At 54.2% G+C, this 21206-nt stretch overlaps 1 protein-coding gene across 1 annotated transcript; it reads left to right on the forward strand.

Moving 5' to 3' along the window:
- The first annotated feature begins 240 nt into the window (after positions 1–240).
- On the forward strand, positions 241–20445 carry LOC116954893 (uncharacterized). The gene is made up of 5 exons (XM_032975704.2): positions 241–429; positions 8805–11136; positions 11661–11963; positions 13056–13379; positions 14195–20445. Exons 2-5 carry the CDS (start codon positions 8809–8811, stop codon positions 14531–14533), a joined length of 3294 nt encoding a protein of 1097 aa, XP_032831595.2. The 5' UTR covers positions 241–429; positions 8805–8808; the 3' UTR covers positions 14534–20445.
- Positions 20446–21206: the final 761 nt, after the last annotated feature.

Below are 21206 nucleotides of genomic sequence, written 5' to 3' on the forward strand. Positions count from 1 at the left end.
CACCTCTCGCATACAATCCGGAAGGCTGTTGTACTACGTGGGATTGGAGTGTTAGCTTCGGTGAGAGTGAACGTGAGAGGGATAAGCACGCAGGGAGATTCTGGGAGGGATGAACAGAGAGACCAGGAAGATGGTAACGCATGTGGGAGGATAGAGACAGAGAAATATAGATAAGTGTGGGAGAGACGGGGGAGACGCAGAGAGAGGGAGAGGCAGAGTGGGGAAGAGAAGACGCATAGAGAGTGTGTGTGCGTGGGAGGAGGAGGAGGCAGTGTCATAGAGAGGGAGAGAGGGGGGACGAGAGAGAGAGTGGGAGGAGGAGGAGGAAGAAGAGGAGGGAGCTTGGGAGGGAGACAGAGAAACGGAGACGGAGGGAGAGGCAAAGAGAGAGAACGAGATACCGGCTTCAATGGAGAGTCGAGAATGATCGTGAGTTGCGTCCACCATCGCATCGGCATGCGGCGTCTGCGTATGCACACACACGCGCACACACACGCGCACACACACACACGCGCACACACACGCGCGTACACACCGACGCCACCGAAGACACATGTAAAGGTCCCTGTATAGCCTCTAACAGGCTTTTGGGGCAAGTGCTGTTAGCGAGCACCTCTGAAGGCCGGCACGGTAATGAGGGGGTGGGTGGCCAACACGCAGACACTCTCATCTACGCACACACAGAGGCACGCATGTCCACACACATGTACACGCATGTGAACCTGAAGACATGTATACACATATGTATATGTGGGCACTCACACACACAAATATTTACACATACACAAAAATGGCATGCAGATATGTACACACGAAACACACACATGTGCACACACATATGTACACACACACACATATGTACACACACAGATATATACAGTACATACAAATCACACGCAGACACACACAGGCGCACACACACACACGAAAGATATGCGCATGCTGCATAATGCATAAACATGAATGCGCTCACACACACGTGCATGTCATTATGTGTGGACATGTGTACATACTAAAGACATGCAGTACACATTGACCTGAATACAATGCATATGCTGTAATGTCTATGTAGTGTGTGTGTGTGATATTATTAATGTCTTCGTCGGATGTAATAGATGCTCACCAACAAGAAACCGGTGAGTTGCAAATGCTGCACGCAGTATTGCTCGCGAGCAAATGCATTGATAGCACACATCTGTGTATATGGTGTGTGCGCGTGTGCATCGTTAGGAATTTTGATAAGGAGGTGTAGCATAAGGGAATTCATTTAAGAGAATGAATGCAGAGAGAGGGAAGTGGTGGGGAGTGTGTGGAGAGAGAGAGAGGGGAGTGGTGGGGAGTGTGTGGAGAGAGAGAGGGGAGTGGTGGGGAGTGTGTGGAGAGAGGGGAGTGGTGGGGAGTGTGTGGAGAGAGAGGGGAGTGGTGGGGAGTGTGTGGAGAGAGAGGGGAGTGGTGGGGAGTGTGTGGAGAGAGTGAGAGGGGAGTGGTGGGGAGTGTGTGGAGAGAGAGAGAGGGGAGTGGTGGGGAGTGTGTGGAGAGAGAGAGGGGAGTGGTGGGGAGTGTGTGGAGAGAGGGAAGTGGTGGGGAGTGTGTGGAGAGAGAGAGAGGAGTGGTGGGGAGTGTGTGGAGAGAGGGGAGTGGTGGGGAGTGTGTGGAGAGAGAGAGGGGAGTGGTGGGGAGTGTGTGGAGAGAGGGGAGTGGTGGGGAGTGTGTGGAGAGAGAGGGGAGTGGTGGGGAGTGTGTGGAGAGAGGGGAGTGGTGGGGAGTGTGTGGAGAGAGAGGGGAGTGGTGGGGAGTGTGTGGAGAGAGATAGAGGGGAGTGGTGGAGTGTGTGGAGAGAAGGGAGTGGTGGGGAGTGTGTGGAGAGAGAGGGGAGTGGTGGGGAGTGTGTGGAGAGAGAGAGAGGGGAGTGGTGGGGAGTGTGTGGAGAGAGAGGGGAGTGGTGGGGAGTGTGTGGAGAGGGAGGGGAGTGGTGGGGAGTGTGTGGAGAGAGAGGGGAGTGGTGGGGAGTGTGCGGAGAGAGAGGGGAGTGGTGGGGAGTGTGTGGAGAGAGTGAGAGGGGAGTGGTGGGGAGTGTGTGGAGAGAGTGAGAGGGGAGTGGTGGGGAGTGTGTGGAGAGAGAGGGGAGTGGTGGGGAGTGTGTGGAGAGAGTGAGAGGGGAGTAGTGGGGAGTGTGTTGAGAGAGTGAGAGGGGAGTGGTGGGGAGTGTGTGGAGAGAGTGAGAGGGGAGTGAATAAACCGCACGAGGGGGATGGAGCGAGAGGGGAGAGAAAGAGAGAGTGGATTTTTTTGGGGGTGCTCGCTATAACATAATAGCACTTGCCCCCAAAATGTTAAGGGCTATACGGGGGATCGTTGTCTTTTGTGTATGTTCGTGTGTGTTTGTGTGTATGTTTGTGTGTGTTTGTGTGTGTGTTTGTGTGTGTTTGTGTGTATGTGTGTGTGTTTGTGTGTATGTTTGTGCGTGTGTTTGTTTGTGTGTTTGTGTGTGTGTTTGTGTGTATGTTTGTGTGAGTGTATGTTTGTGTGTGTGTTTGTGTGTATGTTTGTGTGTGTGTATGTTTGTGTAGTGGGGAGCGATAGTGTAGCGGTTAACGCGCTGCGCTATGAATCTGGCGACCCGGGTTCGATTCCCGCTCACGGCCAAGACCAGTGACGATTATCTGAACCGGTCCCGGGCCTCCCCTAGGTCGACTCAGCCTCAAATGAGTACCTGGTGCGGTGTGTAAACATTGCCACTAGGGAGACAAAGGCGGTCGGGCGTGGTGCTGGCCACCCACCCCCTCGTGTACCGTTCCGGCCTTCATAGGTGCTGGCTAACAGCACTTGTCCCTACAGTCTGTTAAGGCTATATGGGGGATCTTTATCTTTTGTGTGTGTGTGAGTGTGTGTGAGTGTGTGTGAGTGTGTGTGAGTGTGTGTGAGTGTGTGTGAGTGTGTGTGAGTGTGTGTGTGTGTATGCGTGTGTGTATGCGTGTGTGTATGCGTGTATGTTTGTGTGTATGTGTGTGTGTATGTTTGTGTGTATGTGTGTGTGTATGTGTGTGTGTGTATGTTTGTGTGTGTGAATCGGGAAAGGTGGCGCAGCGGTTGGCGCTGCACTGCGCCAACGAAGCCGGCAGAGCGAGTCCCGACATCCGTGACGAAATATCAGAACCGTTGCTGGGGGCCTCCCCCTAGGTCGACTCAGCCTCAAATGAGTCTCACTGTGAGCATCGCCGCGAGAGAGACGAAGGCGGCCGGGCGTGGTGCTGGCCACCCACCCCCTCGTGCGCCGAGCAGGCCTTCATGGCTGTTGCTGCTACTCGCTAACTCACTTGTCCGTCCAACAGCCTGTTAGAGGCTACAAGCGGCACCTTTGGGTGGGGGGGGGGGTCACATCTTCACCGACTGCCATCGCGAACCCCGGTTCAATTCCAGTACAAGGTTTCCCTTGTCCATAACCAAGCCATGTATGTTGCTGCTCAGCAGACCTTCCGCTATCCACTGTGCATCTGTCCTAATAGATGCTCGCAAACAGCAATTCCACCGTCTTGTAATGCTACGTGGGGGGTGGGGGGGTGAAGAGGGGAGGGGTATTGATCGGCTGACAGCCCACTCTCAATCATTGCCTCTGGTGACGTCACTGAACACGCACACATGCATTCACGACAAAGACAAAGCTCCCCTGTGTAGCCTTGAACAGAATATTGGGGCAAGAGCTGTTAACGACTAGCAGCAACACCTATGAAGGCCGGAGCGACGCACGAGGGGGTGGGTGGCCAGCACCACGCCCGGCCGCCTTCGTCTCCCTCGCGGCGATGCTCACAGTGTGACTCATTTGAGGCTGAGTCGACCTAGGGGAGGCCCATGACCAGTTCAGATAATCGGCTCTGGTGTTGGCCGTGAGCGGGAATCGACCTCGCGTCGCCGGGTTCGTCACGCAGCGCGCCAACCGCTACACCACCGCTCCCCTTCTACCACACACATACCCTGGCACACATGCACGTGACAAAGATTCCCCGGAGAGCCTGAACAGGCTGTAGGGGCAAGTGCAGTTAGCGAGTAGCACCTACGAAGGCCGGCACCGCTCCCCACGTACACAGAAACACACAAACAGTGCACGCATACACACGTGAACACGGAGGCTTGTGCATATACATAAGGAAGTGATGCATGTAAACATATTCCTGCACGAAGGCAGAGAGATCCACCGTTTAATTGGTCCGACAACTACGTTCATATATAGAGGTCAGCAGAGCGCGGGCAATCGTCGGTACCCCCAGCTCCTAACCACTGCGTGGCTCCAGCTGCTGCGACCTTCCCACTCCTCGTCTGTGGTCCCTCCTCCTGGCCCCTCTGAGTCGTCCTCTCTGAGTCGTCCTCTCTCTCCCTGAGTCGTCCTCTCTCTCTGAGTCGTCCTATCTCTCCCTGAGTCGTCCTCTCTCTCTGAGTCGTCCTCTCTCTCTGAGTCGTCCCCTCTCTCTCTGTGTCGTCCCCTCTCTCTCTGAGTCGTCCCCTCTCTCTCTGAGTCGTCCCCTCTCTCTCTGTGTCGTCCTCTCTCTCTCTCTCTCTGTGTCGTCCTCTCTCTCTGTGTCGTCCCCTCTCTCTCTCCCTGAGTCGTCCCCTCTCTCTCTCTCTGAGCCACCCCTCTCTCTCCCTGCGTCGTCCTCTCACTCTCTGAATCGTCCCCTCTCTCTCTCTCTCCGTGAGTCGTCCTCTCTCTCTAAGTCGTCCTCTATCTCTCTCTGAGTCGTCCTTTCTGGCTCTCTCTACGAGAGCGAGCTGATACTTGTGAGCAATGAAGGTGGTTGTGTAGAGACGGTGTGAGTCAAGACAAATAGGGTTATTAGATTTTCATAAACACCGGCATTAAAATACGTTAATTTATTATTCTTAAATGTTTTTTTTATCTCGTCTTATCAATATTACTACTGTATCTAGTTTTCTTCTTCTGTCTTTGCCTTTTCAGATTGTATTTTTGTTTAAAGAAAATGTTCTGATTGGAGACAAAAAACGTAATTTATGGATTTCCAAAGATTGCACCTGTAATGTGTAATGAGTAATGTGCAATGTGTAATGAGTCCCAAATTTATTTCAAAAGAGAAACCATGCATCATGCATTCCTGTTAATAGAAGTCGGTTTGAACATTTGTGAAAATAAATTAAAACTCTTCGTAATTCGTTAAAATAAATATAACAGCCCTATGTGTCCTGGCTTTTGGGCCACCCTGTATAACAACCCTGTGTCCTGACTTTTGGGCCACCCTGTATAACAACCTTATGTGTCCTGACTTTTGGGCCACCCTCTATATATCGCAGGTTCGGAGCGAGACATCTGCTGCCAAACTCGGGCAAGCCACGAGCACAGAGTCTCAGGTATGGGACATTCTCATACCGTCTCTACACAACTACCTCCATTGATAACGATAATTATCAGCTCGCTCTCGTGGAGAGAGCGAGATCGGACGACGCCGAGAGAGAGAGAGAAGACGACTCAGAGAGAGGACGACTCAGAGAGAAAGGACGACTCAGAGAGAGAGAAGACGACTCAGAGAGAGGACGACTCAGAGAGAGACAGGGGGACGACTCAGAGAGAGGGAGAGAGAAGACGAGTCAGAGAGAGACAGGGGGACAACTCAGAGAGAGACAGGGGGACGACTCAGAGAGAGAGAAGACGACTCAGAGAGAGAACAACTCAGAGAGAGACAGGGGGACGACTCAGAGAGAGAGAATACGACTCAGAGAAAGGACGACTCAGAGAGAGACAGGGTGACGACTCAGAGAGAGAGGACGACTCAGAGAGAGACAGGGGGACGACTCAGAGAGAGGACGACTCAGAGAGAGGACGACTCAGAGAGAGACAGGGGGACGACTCAGAGAGAGACAGGGGGACGACTCAGAGAGAGAGAGAAGACGACTCAGAGAGAGGACGACTCAGAGAGAGACAGGGGGACGACTCAGAGAGAGGACAACTCAGAGAGAGACAGGGGGACGACTCAGAGAGAGAGAAGACGACTCAGAGAGAGGACGACTCAGAGAGAGACAGGGGGACGACTCAGAGAGAGACAGGGGGACGACTCAGAGAGAGGGAGAGGACGACTCAGAGAGAGACAGGGGGACGACTCAGAGAGAGACAGGAGAACGACTCAGAGAGAGGACGACTCAGAGAGAGACAGGGGGACGACTCAAAGAGAGACAGGGGGACGACTCAGAGAGAGGACGACTCAGAGAGAGGACAACTCAGAGAGAGACAGGGGGACGACTCAGAGAGAGAGGGAGAGGACGACTCAGAGAGAGACAGGTGGACGACTCAGAGAGAGAGGACGACGCAGAGAGAGACAGGGGACGACTCAGAGAGAGAGAGAGAGAAGATGACTCAGAGAGAGGGAGAGGACGACTCAGAGAGAGACAGGGGGACGACTCAGAGAGAGGGAGAGGACGACTCAGAGAGAGGACAACTCAGAGAGCGACAGGGGGACGACTCAGAGAGAGGACGACTCAGAGAGAGAGGACGACTCAGAGAGAGAACAACTCAGAGAGAGAGAGGACGACTCCGAGAGAGGACGACTCAGAGAGAGACAGGGGGACGACTCAGAGAGAGAGAGAGAGAGAGAAGATGACTCAGAGAGAGGGAGAGGACGACTCCGAGGCGTCAGGAGGAGGAACCACAGACGCGGTGGTGCTTCCAACGATTGACCAAGCTCTGCGGTCCTTTATATATTAAGGTGTTATCGGCATCATTAAATGGTTGGTCTCTCTCCCTCCGTGCTTGACTATGAGTGTGAGGAAACCGGAGCACCTGGAGAAAACTAAGAAACTCCACTGCGTGCGAGGGTCAAACTCTCTATCCCATAACTGCCTTCTTCTGGCACAGCCAGGGGCGACGGCTCCTCCTCGGCGCCCACCCACGGGTAGGAAGGGAGTTTCACTGTGTGGTGATCCATCAACCGCTTGCTGCTGCTGCTGCTACCTGCACAGCGCTACTGAGATCACAGGAAAACCATGTGTAGCCTGACCACTAAGATCCCCCGTACAGACTTAACAGACTGTTGGGGCAAGTGCTGTTAGTGAGCATCAATGAAGGCCGGAACGGTGCACGAGGGGGGTGGGTTGCCCACACCACGCCCGGCCGCCTTTGTCTCCCCAGTGGCGATGTTTACACACCGCAGCAGGTACTCATTTGAGGCTGAGTCGATCTAGGGGAGTCCCAGGACCGGTTCAAATAATCGTCACTGGTGTTGGTGGTGGCCGTGAGCGGGAATCTAATTCGGATTCGCCGGGTTCATAGCGCAGCGCAGCGAGCTAGCCGCGACCGTTCACCACCGCCGCCACTCCCTCGCCCACGGTCGGACGAGCTGAGGGGGGGTGGGGGTATGACACGGAGCACACAGAAAAGTGTTCCGTTCTTGGTACCGGCTGATTGTGAGCCGAGGCCCCCCCCCTCCCCCTTCGCTACCCCCGCCCCCTTAACCACCCGTCCCCACTCCCCCGCCTCTTCGCCGCACCCTAGGGACGGCCTCTGGCTATAGAGGGGATGATGGTTTGGATTCTCAGGCCGCAACCACGGGGTCCGCACCGCCCCCCACCCCTACTGCTGCCACCACCACCATCATGGTGATGAATGATCCTACGGCAGAGAGCCACGGACCCTGAACGCACAAAGTGCGACCCCGAGTCGCTATCCCCCACCTGTGATAGTATCGCAAGGCAATGAACCGAGCAAACGCAGCTCACCTCTGCTGCAGGCAGAAGGATTTAGTGCTGGATTACGGCCACATTTGCAAATGCCATGTTCTGGTAACCTTGATCCTTGCCCGTGTGTTATCGATAGTCCCATTTGAAATGTGCAGTTCTATTGAGGGACTGTGTGTTGTTGTTGTTGTCTTGGTGTGGCCTGGGACTGTTGTTGTATTTCTGCCTCGCTCCAAGCTTGCATTTTGTGTTGAAAAATCAACAATACGCCCTATTTATTTTTAGTGACTTGCTTACCTTTCCTATACTTTGGACTCCTAACGCGTTTACATCATTTGTAGTTGTACTTTAGATTTGAAGCTTTCGTGACTGCAAGATCTGTGTAGATCTTTTGCTGTGACTATTCCACCTGAAGACGGAAACTTGTGTTGCCTCCGAAACGTCGTGATTTTCTTTTTATTTTGTTTTATTTTATCTTCGTGACTTGACCGAATAAAACCAAGGAGTAGTTGTACTTTGTTGGCCTGCCCCGACTGAACACCTGTGAAAAAAAGAGCTTCATAGCTCATCGGATTCCTTCCAGGATAAAGATTCTGATTCTGCTCGGCGTGTGCTGCTAGCTGTCTGGCTATTTGATCGCGAAATTGAGCATCGAGAAATTTTGCCAGGACAATTTATTATTGGCATACTCAGGTAGGGAGGTTGCGTCAGTTCACTGCACTCGGCACCGGGTTCTAACTTAAGGCTGAGTCGACCTAGGGGAGGCCCACGACCGGGATTCAGATTATTCATAGCTCGAAAGCGGGAATCGAACTCGGGTCGCCGGGTTCGTAGCAAAGCGTGCTAATCGCTACACTTCCGCTCCGACCATTAACATATTAACATTAATTATGACCACAATAGCCTTTAAAACGGACTGTTGGGGCAAGTGCTATTGGCGAGTAGCACCTATGAAGGCGGGAACCACACACACGCCTTTGTCTCCCTAGCGGCGACACTTACTCCACATCGCTCCGTGTACTCATTCGAGGCCGCATCGACGTAGGAGAGGCCGCAGGCCCGGCTCAGATAAAGAGCCGACGGTGTTGGTGACTGTGATTGAGACCTCGCCTGCCCGTCCTGTTTTTCAGCACCATGGAGAGCTCCCCAAACCTCTCATCCCTCCACTCATTCGCGTCGCCCTCCCTCGCCTCCCAGAGACACGGCGGCTTCCAACACCTGCAACAGCACCTCCAACAACAACACCACCACCAACAACACCACCACCACCAACAACAACAACACCACCACCACCATCAGCACCAACCACAACCCATCACCACCGCCAATAATAACCGCACCATCGAAACGGACGACTCGATGGATGCGGAGGGATACGCGGGCGATTTGCCCCGCGGCGCCTTCAAGGGACCTCATCGCCGCTACTTCTCCAAAGAGTCGTCCGCCGACACGGGCTACTGCACCAACACGGAGCGCAGCTTCGCCGACGCGGAAGACTCCATCGACTTCGGCGCAATGTTCGGCTTGCTGGATGAGCTTGACCCTCGCGTGGAAGGTGGTGGCAGTGGTGGTGGGCGCCGTCACGGTGGTGGTGGTGTTGTTGGTGATGTATTGGCGACGGCTCCACGCCACGCGGTCGAGCACCATCAGGCCTATCAGCAGCGTGCGTGCAGCGATCACATGCAACATCAACAACATCTACAGCAACAGCAGCACTATTTCCAAAATAACCCCTTCCAGCTGGTTCAGAAGCACCACATCATGAATCTTCATAATGTCCTACAGCATCAGCAGCAAGACGAGCATCATCATCATCAGCAGCAGCAACTGCAGCAGCAGCAACTGCAGCAGCAGCAACTGCAGCAGCAGCAACTGCAGCAGCAGCAGCAACCGCACGTGTTCGCCGACCCCATCCTGGGCAACGGCGTCGCCGCGCGCGTCGCAAAGCCCGGGTTCGCCACCCAGTTCAGCAGGGGGGGTCCTCCGCTGAGGCTCGGCTCCATCCCCGAGGGGAACTCCCCGCCCGACGTGTCCCCGCCGCTGCCCGCGGCGCGATCCTGTCGCTCGGTGCCCACCTCGCCCGTGTCCGGAGGTCGCGATCGTGAGAAGGAGCGAAGGACGCGGGAAGGAGACGCGGGGGAGGACGAGGAGGAGGCAGCGGTGGCGGCGGCGGCTGCCGCAGCGCGGCGGTTTGCCAGGCGCGAAGTTCAAAACGGCGAGAGGCACGCACGCGGGAAGAGGCATCACGGGAGGCATCATCATCAGCAGCATCATCATCAGCATCATCATCAGCAGGAGCAGCATCATCATTCTCAGCAGCAGCGGCGTCACAGTCGCGATCTACTCCATCATCATCAGCAGCGTCATCATCATAATCAGCAGCAGCCGTCTCATCATCTTCATGAGCCGAAGCAATTGTATCATCATCATCATAATCAGCAACAGCAGCAAGAGTTACAGCAGCAGCTACAGCAGCAACTTTCTTTCGAGAATCATAATCACCACGATCCACATCAGCAGCAGCAAAACGAAGACCAGCAGCTTCAGCCGCAGCTCCATGAGCAACACGATCGCTACGACCACCACCAGCAGCAGCACCACCACCTCCATCAACTTGAACAATACAGTCACGAGCTACCCGACGACTATGAGCAGCAACACAATCAACAACACCTGCAACAGCAACAACAAGAGCACCACCACCACCACCTCCTCCTCCACAACCACCACAACCACCATCAACAACATCAACAACAGCAGCGACAGCCGAACATCCAGCAGAAACGCGAGCGTCTGCAGCGAGGCCATCACCGCTCCCTCGGCACGAGGGATGACGACGACGACGACGACGATGACAACGACGATCATCATCACCATCGTGATCATCATCGTCATCACCACCATCACGAGGAGGGCGAGGACGAGGACAACGCCGACGTCTTGACCGCGAGTCTCGAGCCCGAGGAGCTGGAGGCGAGCGTCTCGGAGTTGGCGCAGCGCGTCGTCGAAATGGAGCGCCGCCTTGAGGCGCTGGCCGGAGTGCGCGGCGAGGTATCCCAGGTGCTCGTCAAACTCGACCAGCTCGACGCGCGCATCGTCCCGCCGCCTCCTCCGCCAGCCTCCTCACTCTCCTCGTCGACCGATCAGCTGCAGCCGTCGCACCAGCAGCACCAGCAGCACCAGCAGCTCGGTGGGGGAATGATCTCCTCCGTCTCAGCCGGAGCAACTCCGAGGCTGGTCCGCCACAGGCACGCGGCGGCCAACGGCGTCGATGTGGGGAGCGCCGCAGCCGCCTCTGCTGCGGCTGCGGCGGTGGGGAAGGCGACCGCAGGCTCCGCCAAAGGCGGCGCAGGCACCGTCGGGGATGGAGGAGGAGCGGGAGGAGGAGGAGCGGCGGCGGCGAAGGAGCACTCCTACAGATCCACGTCGGCGTCCGTGTCGGCCTCGGCGGAAGCGTCGCAGGTTGGGAGATGGACCAGACGGCCGTCATGGCAGCGGCCGATCAACGATGCTCGTTGACCCATCCTGACCTATGCTCATTGACTGAATGCTCATTGATCCAATGCTCTTTATCCCTGCCTGACCAATGCTCATTGACCCAATGCACCGTTAACCCTGCCTGACCAATAGCCATTCACTCTGCCTGACCAATGCCTATTGTCCCTGCCTGAACAATGTCCATTGACCCAATGTACCGTTAACCCTGCCTGACCAATAGCCATTGACCCAATGCCTGACCAATGCCCCATCGACCCAATGTACCGTTAACCCTGCCTGACCAATGTCCATTGACCCAATGCCTGACCAATGCCCCATCGACCCAATGTACCGTTAACCCTGCCTGACCAATGTCCATTGACCCAATGCCTGACCAATGCCCCATCGACCCAATGCACCGTTGACCCTGCCTGACCAATGCTCATTGACCCAATGCACCATCCACCCAATGCTTGACCAATGCCCCCATCGACCCCCGACGCCCCCAGGACGAGGGCTTCCTCCACGGCTCGAGGTCTCGCGGGGCAGCGACTCCGCGCTCGGTCCCGCTGGACCGGCGGAGCCGCTCGTTCAGCGCCGCCGACCCCGGCGGGGTGGCGGCCGCGGCGGCGGCTCGCGGCTCGTGGGTGTCGCTCTGCGCCGTCCCCGGGGAGCCGCCGGCGGGGGGGGCGGGGGGGCCGGGGGGGGCGGGAGCGGTCCACAGCCTGGGCAGGGCGGAGGGCAGCGCGAGGGAGCGCAGGTCCCGCGGCGGCAGGGAGAGAGCGTCGAGTCAGATGTGGAGCGACCCGCATGTGAGTGGTGGTGGGGGTGGTGGGGGTAGTTGTTGTGGGGGTGGTTGTGGTTGTAGTGGTTGTTATCGCGCGGCGCTGTGGAGCTGAGTGGACTTGCTGACGACCGGTGCCAGCGGTGTCAAGATCGGCCTCTGTGGAGGAGGCTCGTGAAGGACGCTGCTGCTACTGGGCAGTTGGAGGCAGTCGCCCTCCAGCAACAACGGAGGGCAGAGGAGCGACGCTCACGGATAAAATGCAGCAAGTTGGCACAGTAGGAGGTACAGCTGGTGGTGCATCTACAGGTGATCTCAGTCAGCCAACCCCATGGCACCTGCTGGGTCTGTCCCGAGACTTCCTGCCAGCGAGCCTTCGACACTTCACGTGGCCTCAAAGTGCACCTGGCCTGGCACAGGCGTCGTGGTGACGTCACCGACACTTAGTGGCGAATGGTGGGGGTATTGGTCTTGGTCAGGGGTCACCAAACTTTTTTCACAGCGGGCCGAATAACTGATAGAATGACGATCGCGGGCCGCATAAACATTATGTTCAATACTTGGGGGCGGGAAAGATGCGTATTTGTGTGTGTTGCCATGGAAACCATGGTAACGTGTTGCCATGACGTTGCCATGGAAACCATGGTAACGTCAGAGCGTAGGCGGAGCTACCACGAGCCGGGGAAGGACTTGGGATGGCGCGAAATAAGCAAACATTAGAATTAACAAGAACATCTAGATGCAATAATTTAAAATTTTAAATAGTAAATTTAAGGCACATAGCAGTAAGGAGGTCTCCGCACGCGTGAAGATCTCCTGGTATTCTAAACATAATATTTAAATTTAAATTGTATCACAACGTCTCGTGTTCCATACGTTTTATCAACCAAATTCAAGTACCGTCGGCGGGCCTGATGGACTGACGTCGCGGGCCGGATGCGGCCCGCGGGCCGTAGTTTGGTGACCCCTGGTCTTGGTGATCGTGAGGGTCGTGGCGGGGGGCGATAGTGGCCGGTTGTGACCGCGGCTCTGCTCCTGTCCGCCCTCCCCTGCTGCCCCCCTCTCTGCTGCCCCCCCACGCCCCCATATCTGCTACCCCCCCCCCCCCCCACCGTACCAGCGCCTGGGCCTCTACGCTGCTCTCCTACCGCGTAGCGACACCGTTCTCAGCGCGCCGGGCGGCTCGGCGGCGACGGCAGTGCCGGGGGCCCCCCGCGGCGACGCCACCGCCACCGGAGTCCCCTCCCGTCGCTCGGCGGGGGGGGCCTCCGGGCGAGCGCGGGGCGGGGGCCTCACGGGGGGCGGGGGCCTCACGGGGGGCCGGGGACGCGAGCGCGGGTGCCGTGGCAGCGGGGTGGCCCTGGCGGGGCCCGAGTCGGTGTGGAGCGTTCACGACCACGCCTCGTGGACGCCGAAGGCCAGGAGGTGTCCACGGGAGTCGGTGGTGAGTGTGGGGGGGGGGGGGGGGGCAGGGGAGGGCCCGATCATGACTCCGCCACCCCTAACAAAGTCGTCCGTGTACGAACATCCAACCGGGTTTTTTTTATAATATTCGTAATATGCAGAGATTTGGTTTCTAGGGAGACGTGGCGTACTACTCATTGCATATTGCCAATACAAGGCTGAGAGAGAATGGAAAACAAATGACGAAATGTTTCAGTGGACACCTACTACAGTGGCCTCTCTGCCCCCATGTATCGTGATGATGATGATGAACTCAGTTTATTTTGTTATTTTACCAGGTAACCAAGGTAACCAAGGCCCACCGAGCTGTCTAGTTTTTTTCCCTTTAGAAGTGACCCATGGCCATCACAAATAGAACCACGAGAACCTCGCTGATCTCGTCATGGAGCTCTAAACCATCATCTCTGCTTATCCTCACAGCGGCAGCTTTATTGGGCTAAGCCACCGAAGCAAAGGCGGTGGTCACGCCGCATCGCGCGGCGCTTTCAGACGCACTTCCACGGCCGTCTGGAGGCCCCCTTCCTTCCGATATTAGGAAGCCCACTGGGAGCGATCGAACCCAAATCGAACCCAATTGAATCCAAATCGAACCCAAATTTAACCTCTATTATGGATAATATTGGTCGAGAACGCCCTACTACTACTACTACTGCCATATGTTCAACTCACTGGGAGCTGTGCGGCTAACAACAACGTTGTCAACAACTCTGTGACGACGTGGGGTCGTGGAAGGGTGGCGGCGGTCACGACCTTCTCCTGCCCCCTCCCGTCTTTTGTCGTTGTCTCTGTGGCAAGATGCCGCGGGACTTCTCCCTCGACTTCTCCACTGGCGATGACGACGATGAGGCCCGCGCGTGGCTGGGCCGGCGGGGCCGAGGCGGTGGTGGCCGTGGCGGTAGTGACGGCGGCGTTGGCGGTGGCTCCGAGACAGCGGTGGCGGCGGGCGTGCCGCGTTGCTGGCCCTCCGAGAGGCGCCCCGACCGCTCGCTGGCGCCCTCCTACGACTCGCTGCTGCGCCGCAAGGGCCGCGCGCACGTCCGGGCGCGGCGCTGCAAGCTCGTGGCGCTCGTGGTCGCCGCCTTCTGCACCCTCGTGCTCGTCATCGTCGTCCCCATTTGCACATCGCGTGGGTGAGAGGCTGGAGGGGGTGGGGGGGGGGGGCAGGCGCGGCAATGGAGGAGATTGCACGCCCGGCCTGAGCCGATCCAACCCGGCCCTCCCAGCCAATGGAGGTGGTGATGGAGGTGGTGATGGTGATGGAGGTGGTGATGGAGGTGGTGATGGTAATGGAGGTGATGATAGAGGTGGTGATGAAGGTGGCGATGGAGGTGGTGATGGTGTTAGAGGTGGTAATGGAGGTGGTGATAGAGGTGGTATGAAATAATAATAGGTGTTACCCTTTGTGGCAATAAAGCAGGTGTTCAGATGTTAATAGACCAAATATATACCTTTTTCAATGAATCGAGTCCGCATTAACCACACATATAAAGCTATCTATTTGGTGTTTTGGACTTCTTAACAGCTATTGTTACATTTTTTGGCAGAAAGGGTCAAATCTATTCTTATTCTTCATACTTTGACACTGGTAAAAAAAAATGTCCCATAGATACAACGGAGCTTCCGTTGGTAGTGGAAGTGGTGATGGTTATGGAGATGTGCATAGTAATATCGGTGTGTGTTAACGATGTGGAGCTAGGGATTGGCGAATCGCGAGGTGACAATGCCTGTTACATAATATAATCATCGCAGCTAGGAGATGTTAACTGCCTCGCTTCGTATGCAGGAGGTCTTGGGTTCGATCGCAACCCCGACGCCTGCTGTATATTTGGGAGTTTGTGTGTACCTCTCCCGGGTCATCCTGGTTTTCCCCTCCACATTTAGAATCAACATTACGCGTTTAGAGTATTTGGCCGCTATACATTTCCACACGACGATGATGATAAGCCAGCCACTTCGTTGAGCGATCATTTGTGATAGCCAGAGTCGCTTCTTTAAAAAGATCTACGTAGCAGTTCAGTGGGCCTTACCTGGTAAACTTAAATGTTTGCCTGTTTTAGTTTGCCTGGGATTGAATGTCCATCCACTTGCGTGCGAATAGCACCGTCCATCTGTCACACCACGGGGGTTGGCAACCACATCAACGAGAAGAGACATTTTCTTTATAATTCAGTAAAAAACAAATATTTCAAGAGTCACAATGCACACGCAGTGAACATAAGACGGTGGCCCTTCATAAATAACACCACGAAACAGCCCTGAATGAGCCCGCATGGTAAATTGGACTCCCGTGGTGAACTGGACTTCCACGATAAGCTGGACTTCCATGGTGAACTGGACTTTCATCATATGCTGGACTTCCATGGTAAACTGGACTCCCATGGTAAACTGGACTTCCATGGTGAACTGGACTTCCATGGTAAACTGGATTTCCATGGTAAACTGGACCTCCATGGTGAACTTGTTTTCTATGGTGAACTGGACTTCCATGGTGAACTGGAATCCTATGGTAAACTGTATTTCCATGTAAACTAGACTTCCATGGTAAACTAGACTCTCAAGGTCTCAAGGTTAACTGGACTTCTATGGTAAACTGGACTTCCATCTTGAACTGGACACCCACGGTGCACTGGACTCCCATGTTAAACTGGATCTCCATGGTAAACTAGACTTTCATGGTAAACTCAATGGTAAACTGGACTGCCATGGAAGTGGAGGACTTCTATGGAAGTCCAGTTTATCGTGGCTCCGGATCTACAGGTTGACGACCCCCTAGGTGTTAGACCTTCTCAGATTTCACCTTTGAATTGTCGCGGCTCAACTCCCATGGACCAATTGAAAGCTTCTCTTGCAGACCTCACGTCAGCCTGGAGAATGTCATAACATAGGGCCCAAGGCCCGACACCCCTCTACCCTTCCTTCTCGCCTGGTCAGCGAGCCCAGAGAGTCTGCTCGAATTGGCGCAGATAACTAGGCCTACTTGATTCTTTAACCCTGACTATGTTAAAACCCAAATATGAAGATAGAAAATAATACAAATATCACGACGTTTCGATCACAACACAAGCAATCATCGTCAGGTGAGAGACGATTGCTTGCTCACCTGAAGACGATTGCTTGTGTTGGGATCAAAACGTCGTGATATTTTTATTATTGTTCTATCTTTGTGGCTTTACCGAAAGACCCATAGAATATGTATTCCTGCAGTCAAGATCAAATATGAAGAGTCAGATCTGACAAAATGAGGCCCTACTCATGATTTAGTAGTGTCCCATGTATGGGTTAACTCGATAGACATTAACTAGCTTGTATTTGTTTTATTTTTAATAGATTCCCACCAAATGTTGACTTTTATTTATAGCCAAACCCGTTTGTCGTACGCAAAGCTTCGACGTGGCTCTATTTAAAGCACAGCTCGGAGATTCAATGACGGCGTGGCAGGTGCAATAGGATAGCTTACAGTTTTAACATTTGTGGCATTGTTGGCAATACGGAGATAGCCATGGTAAATGATGTGCTTGCAGATTCAAGTCTTTTTCTTGACTATGAAGGAGGTAATGAGATTTGTTATTTTGTAAAAAAAAAATCGCAGAATATGAATTCCCACCACCTTCCTGGGTGGAGGGCTTTAAGCCAAAATACTATAACATTCTTTGGGTCTTTCGGTAAAGCCACATAGATACCGAAAGACCCAAAGAATATGCATTCCTGCAGTCATGAAAGCTTTAAGTCACTATAATAACAATTTATCGATCATTTATTTAGGTTACAAAAAAGCAGTATGGTGGCCTCCTCATCCGTGACTAGTACTGTAGTCCCTCGGTTAACGCCTTTTAATCCGTTCCACGACTAATGTTCACAAATAACTTAATCGAATATAGGAATCACGTGGTTAAAAGCATTAACGGACAAAGCCAGTTGAGCTCGAAGCTAATTGGCTGCGGGCGTGGCTCAGCCCCCCCCCCCACTTAACGAGCTACTCCAATTGGCTGAAAATGGCGTGACCCGGTGCACGTGACATAACGCAAGCACGTGACCGTGAGTCAAAAATGGTAACGTTAAAGTCGAAACCGTGGAAGTCCCTCTAAGGGAGGCGTTAAACGTTAACTGCAAAAAAAACGTTAACCGATGCCACCGTTAACTGAGACTAAATGTCTTTCCATGGTTCGAGTGAATTAGGTGGTGAGATCATTTTTCCGTTTCTTTTTTACTTATTACACATGCACCATATAATTACAGTATCTCATCAATTATCCGGCGGCTTCAAGGGAAAGGGGCGCTGTGTTTTAAAAAAACGCCGGATAATCACAAAATACTTATTTAAAATATCCTATTTTTGCACATTCGTGCATAACGTTAGGTTTTTAGGTGTTGTGTATAGGTTTTTTTGTGTTTTAAATTTGTTTACTTTTGTGAAATTTGGCGTAAGCATACAAATAGACAAACATAAATATCCTGCTGTAAAAAAAAGACTGGATTCACTGTACCATACTTACTACTCAAATCTCGTAGACTCAGCATGGGATGATGACAGGGGAGTGTAGAATTGGACACTGAAATCAAGTGTAGCTACTTTGTTTATGTCACGCACACGGTGCCGACCATCAGACTGGTTACAGCCTTTGGAGGGGTTTTGCAGATTTCGCCAGATCGGCCCAGGACCGCCGGTAAATGTTGGAAGCAGCCAGACAATCCCGCAGTGCCGGATAATCAATGATAGATTGTATCACAAAAGTGTTTCGACTCGTAATGTGGTGGCTAGCGCCACCACCGCCACCACGCAGCGTCTTTTTTCGCTCACGTTTCTGAGAGTGGCCTAGAGGAAAGGGCGACTCCCGGGTGCCAGGAGGACGACACCGCAGAGCAGCTGCGACTATTCCGACGATTGCCCACAAGCTCTGGCGGTTCTCCCTGTGCTGTACCTATTGAAGACGTTTCAGGCCGCGATTTAAAAATGAACGTCATTGTGCACGTGGGAGGGAAATCAGGAGGCAAAATCCCATCCCGCCCCCCGGGAGAAATGGCGCCAAGGGAGACGTTTGTGAAGCACCACCAAATAGGGGAGCTGACAACACCAAGCATAAGCGTGCATATGGGGTGGTACCGTTCACGTCGTGGGGGGTCCAGATGGCCTAAGAGGTCTTCTTGGGCTGAAAAGCCATTTTTTATTTCGTTTGTCCTGGTGCCATCATCAAGGTTGAGGTTGCAGATTGGCACCATTCTCCGAAAGAGGGGGGAGGCCCCCCCCCCCCGCCGCCGGTTGATTGCAGCTCAATAGACGTGGGGGAGCACGCGTGAGCTCCGGGTATGAAGAGGCCTCGTGTCCTCCACGTAGGCCTCTTACCCCCCCCCACCCCCCTCTGCCTATGGCAGTACAAGACCAGCTGAACGTTCACACCTCGTTCCTTCAGGTGACCCCGGCACTTTGATAGCTGCCTTCCGTCACGCGCGTGTGAGAGAGACGCGAAATATTGTGACGGAGCTGTCAATGTCGCCGACGCTAAATTCTGAACGGTACCCCCTTCTCCCACCACGACAAATGGGATCCGTCTTGCCACGGCACTGGCACGGCCAAGTCGTGCGACTCCCAACATCCCACCGGGAGTTGTGACGTTGGTGGCCAAAGACACGGGTGTCATAGTAGCAGCAGCAGCAGCAGCGCAAGTGGATGACAATTATTGGATCCCGTCTGTGTGGTGTGGGGATTTGTTTTTGTTTTCTACCCTTAGAGCTACAGCACTTCCCTAAGTTTTGACACACACGAAGCAAACAGCACGCCTTCTTTACAATGGAAGGGAACCGGACGCATTAATTGCAGGACCCCCGCCCGTAGCCCGAACACCCGCAGTGTTGGGTCCCGTGATGCGGCATTGCTGTGCTGGGTGGGGGGCTGTGCCTCTTCTTATCTACGCACGGTCGGTCGGTCAGTTAGTTGGTGAGTCGGTCCGTGGATCGGTCGATGAGTTGGTAGATCGGTCAGTCGGTCAGTTAGTCGGTGAGTCAGTCGGTGGATCGGTCGATGAGTTGGTAGATCGGTCGGTCGGTCGGTCAGTTAGTCGGTGAGTCGGTCCGTGGATCGGTCGATGAGTTGGTAGATCGGTCGGTCGGTCAGTTAGTCGGTGAGTTGATCCGTTGGTCAGTCGATCAGTTGGCCGGTGATTCTGTCGGGGCCGGCCGGGTTGCGATTGACTCACACCTGGCGCTGTAGGATGGCACGGTGCCGTGCATCATCCTGCGGGCCATCGCGGCTCCCCCCCCACCCCCACAGTTCGCAGGGCCCCAGCCTCGTGCCTCACGAGCAATGGAGAGGGAGTGTGTGGGGAGGAGGAGGGGCGTGGAGGGCGTGGGGCATCACTTGGTTAGCTAAAGTGGTAATTCTACATTGTTATGGCGGCAGAAAGTCTTCCCTTAAGCAGAACCCAGCAAGCGACAGTGTTATTCTCCTGCACTGAGTGGAGTTTGTAAACTCCACGTTTCTATGACAAGAGGCTCCGTGGATGTATTTTTATTTGGGAATGGAAAATGGCGGATGGGGTCCTTGGTGTGTGTGTCAATGACCTGTTTCTGTATTAATGTACCATGATGATTATTTATACATATATATTTGCCTGTGTGATTTCACTATACGGTATATTTAGCACAAAGTTCCACTTGTAATAATAACAATAATGGTACAGCTGTTATCCTGATTGCGTGCAGTAAACAAGGCAGTGACGGTGGTTGAAAACCTTTGGTTGAGTCCACCCGCACTGTTTCCGTGTAGTGAGGTCACAATGTGGCAATGTTATGTCACAATGTGACGTCGTGACAGCACAATGACCACATTGTGACGTCACAATGACCAGAGCCATCCTCTCGACTCTCGCGCACACAACTCGTGTTCCCCGAATACAAATACGCGGCACTTTTCACCGTCTAGAACTTTCTACTCGCTCAGCTCAACCCAGGGGTAGGGGCAGTGTGTGGGTGGAGTGGATAGGGGTAGGGGCAGTGTGTGGGTGGAGTGGATAGGGGTAGGGGCAGTGTGTGGGTGGAGTGGATAGGGGTAGGGGCAGTGTGTGGGTGGAGTGGATAGGGGTAGGGGCAGTGTGTGGGCGGAGTGGATAGGGGTAGGGGCAGTGTGTGGGTGGTGTGGATAGGGGTAGGGGCAGTGTGTGGGTGGAGTGGATAGCGGTTGGGGCAGTGTGTGGGTGGTGTGGATAGAGGTTGGGCTGTCGAGGTTCTCCATCGTGCCAGACTTTCTCCTTAACAGACTGTTGGGGGCAAGTGCTTTGAGCGAGCATCACCTATGAAGGCCGGCACGGTACACGAGGGGGTAGGTGGACAGCACCACGCTCAGCCGCCTTTGTCTCCGGAGTGGCGATGTTTACTCACCGGACTAGGTACTCATTTGAGGCTGAGTCGACCTACGGGAGGCCCAGAACCAGTTTCAGATAATCGTCACTGGTGTTGGTGGCCGTGAGCGGGAATCGAACTCGGGTCGCCGGGATTGGTAACGCAGCGCGCTGACTGCTGCGCCACCGCTCCCCATTTGTCACTGTCTCCTTCTGCACATTCACTCTCGAATACTTTTATCGGAGCTGCTTTTTGTGTTTAGTTTGATGTCCTTCCCCCGCACCTTCGATTAGCATGGCTGGCTACGTCCGGTGCGAACGAAGTTCACCTTACATATGTAGCGGTACAGTGCAACATACCCTCTATGCGTCTTCTCTCCCACTCTCCTCCCTCTCTCCTTCTCTCCCTTGCTCTCTCTCCCCGTGTAGCCTCTCTCTCTTCGTCCCCCCCCCCAGCTCCCTCCTCCCGCTGTCTC

This window comes from Petromyzon marinus, chromosome 57, assembly GCF_048934315.1.
Source record: "Petromyzon marinus isolate PM22_M1 ecotype Great Lakes invasive population chromosome 57, UKy_Petmar_22M1.pri1.0, whole genome shotgun sequence".
Lineage (NCBI taxonomy): Eukaryota > Metazoa > Chordata > Hyperoartia > Petromyzontiformes > Petromyzontidae > Petromyzon > Petromyzon marinus.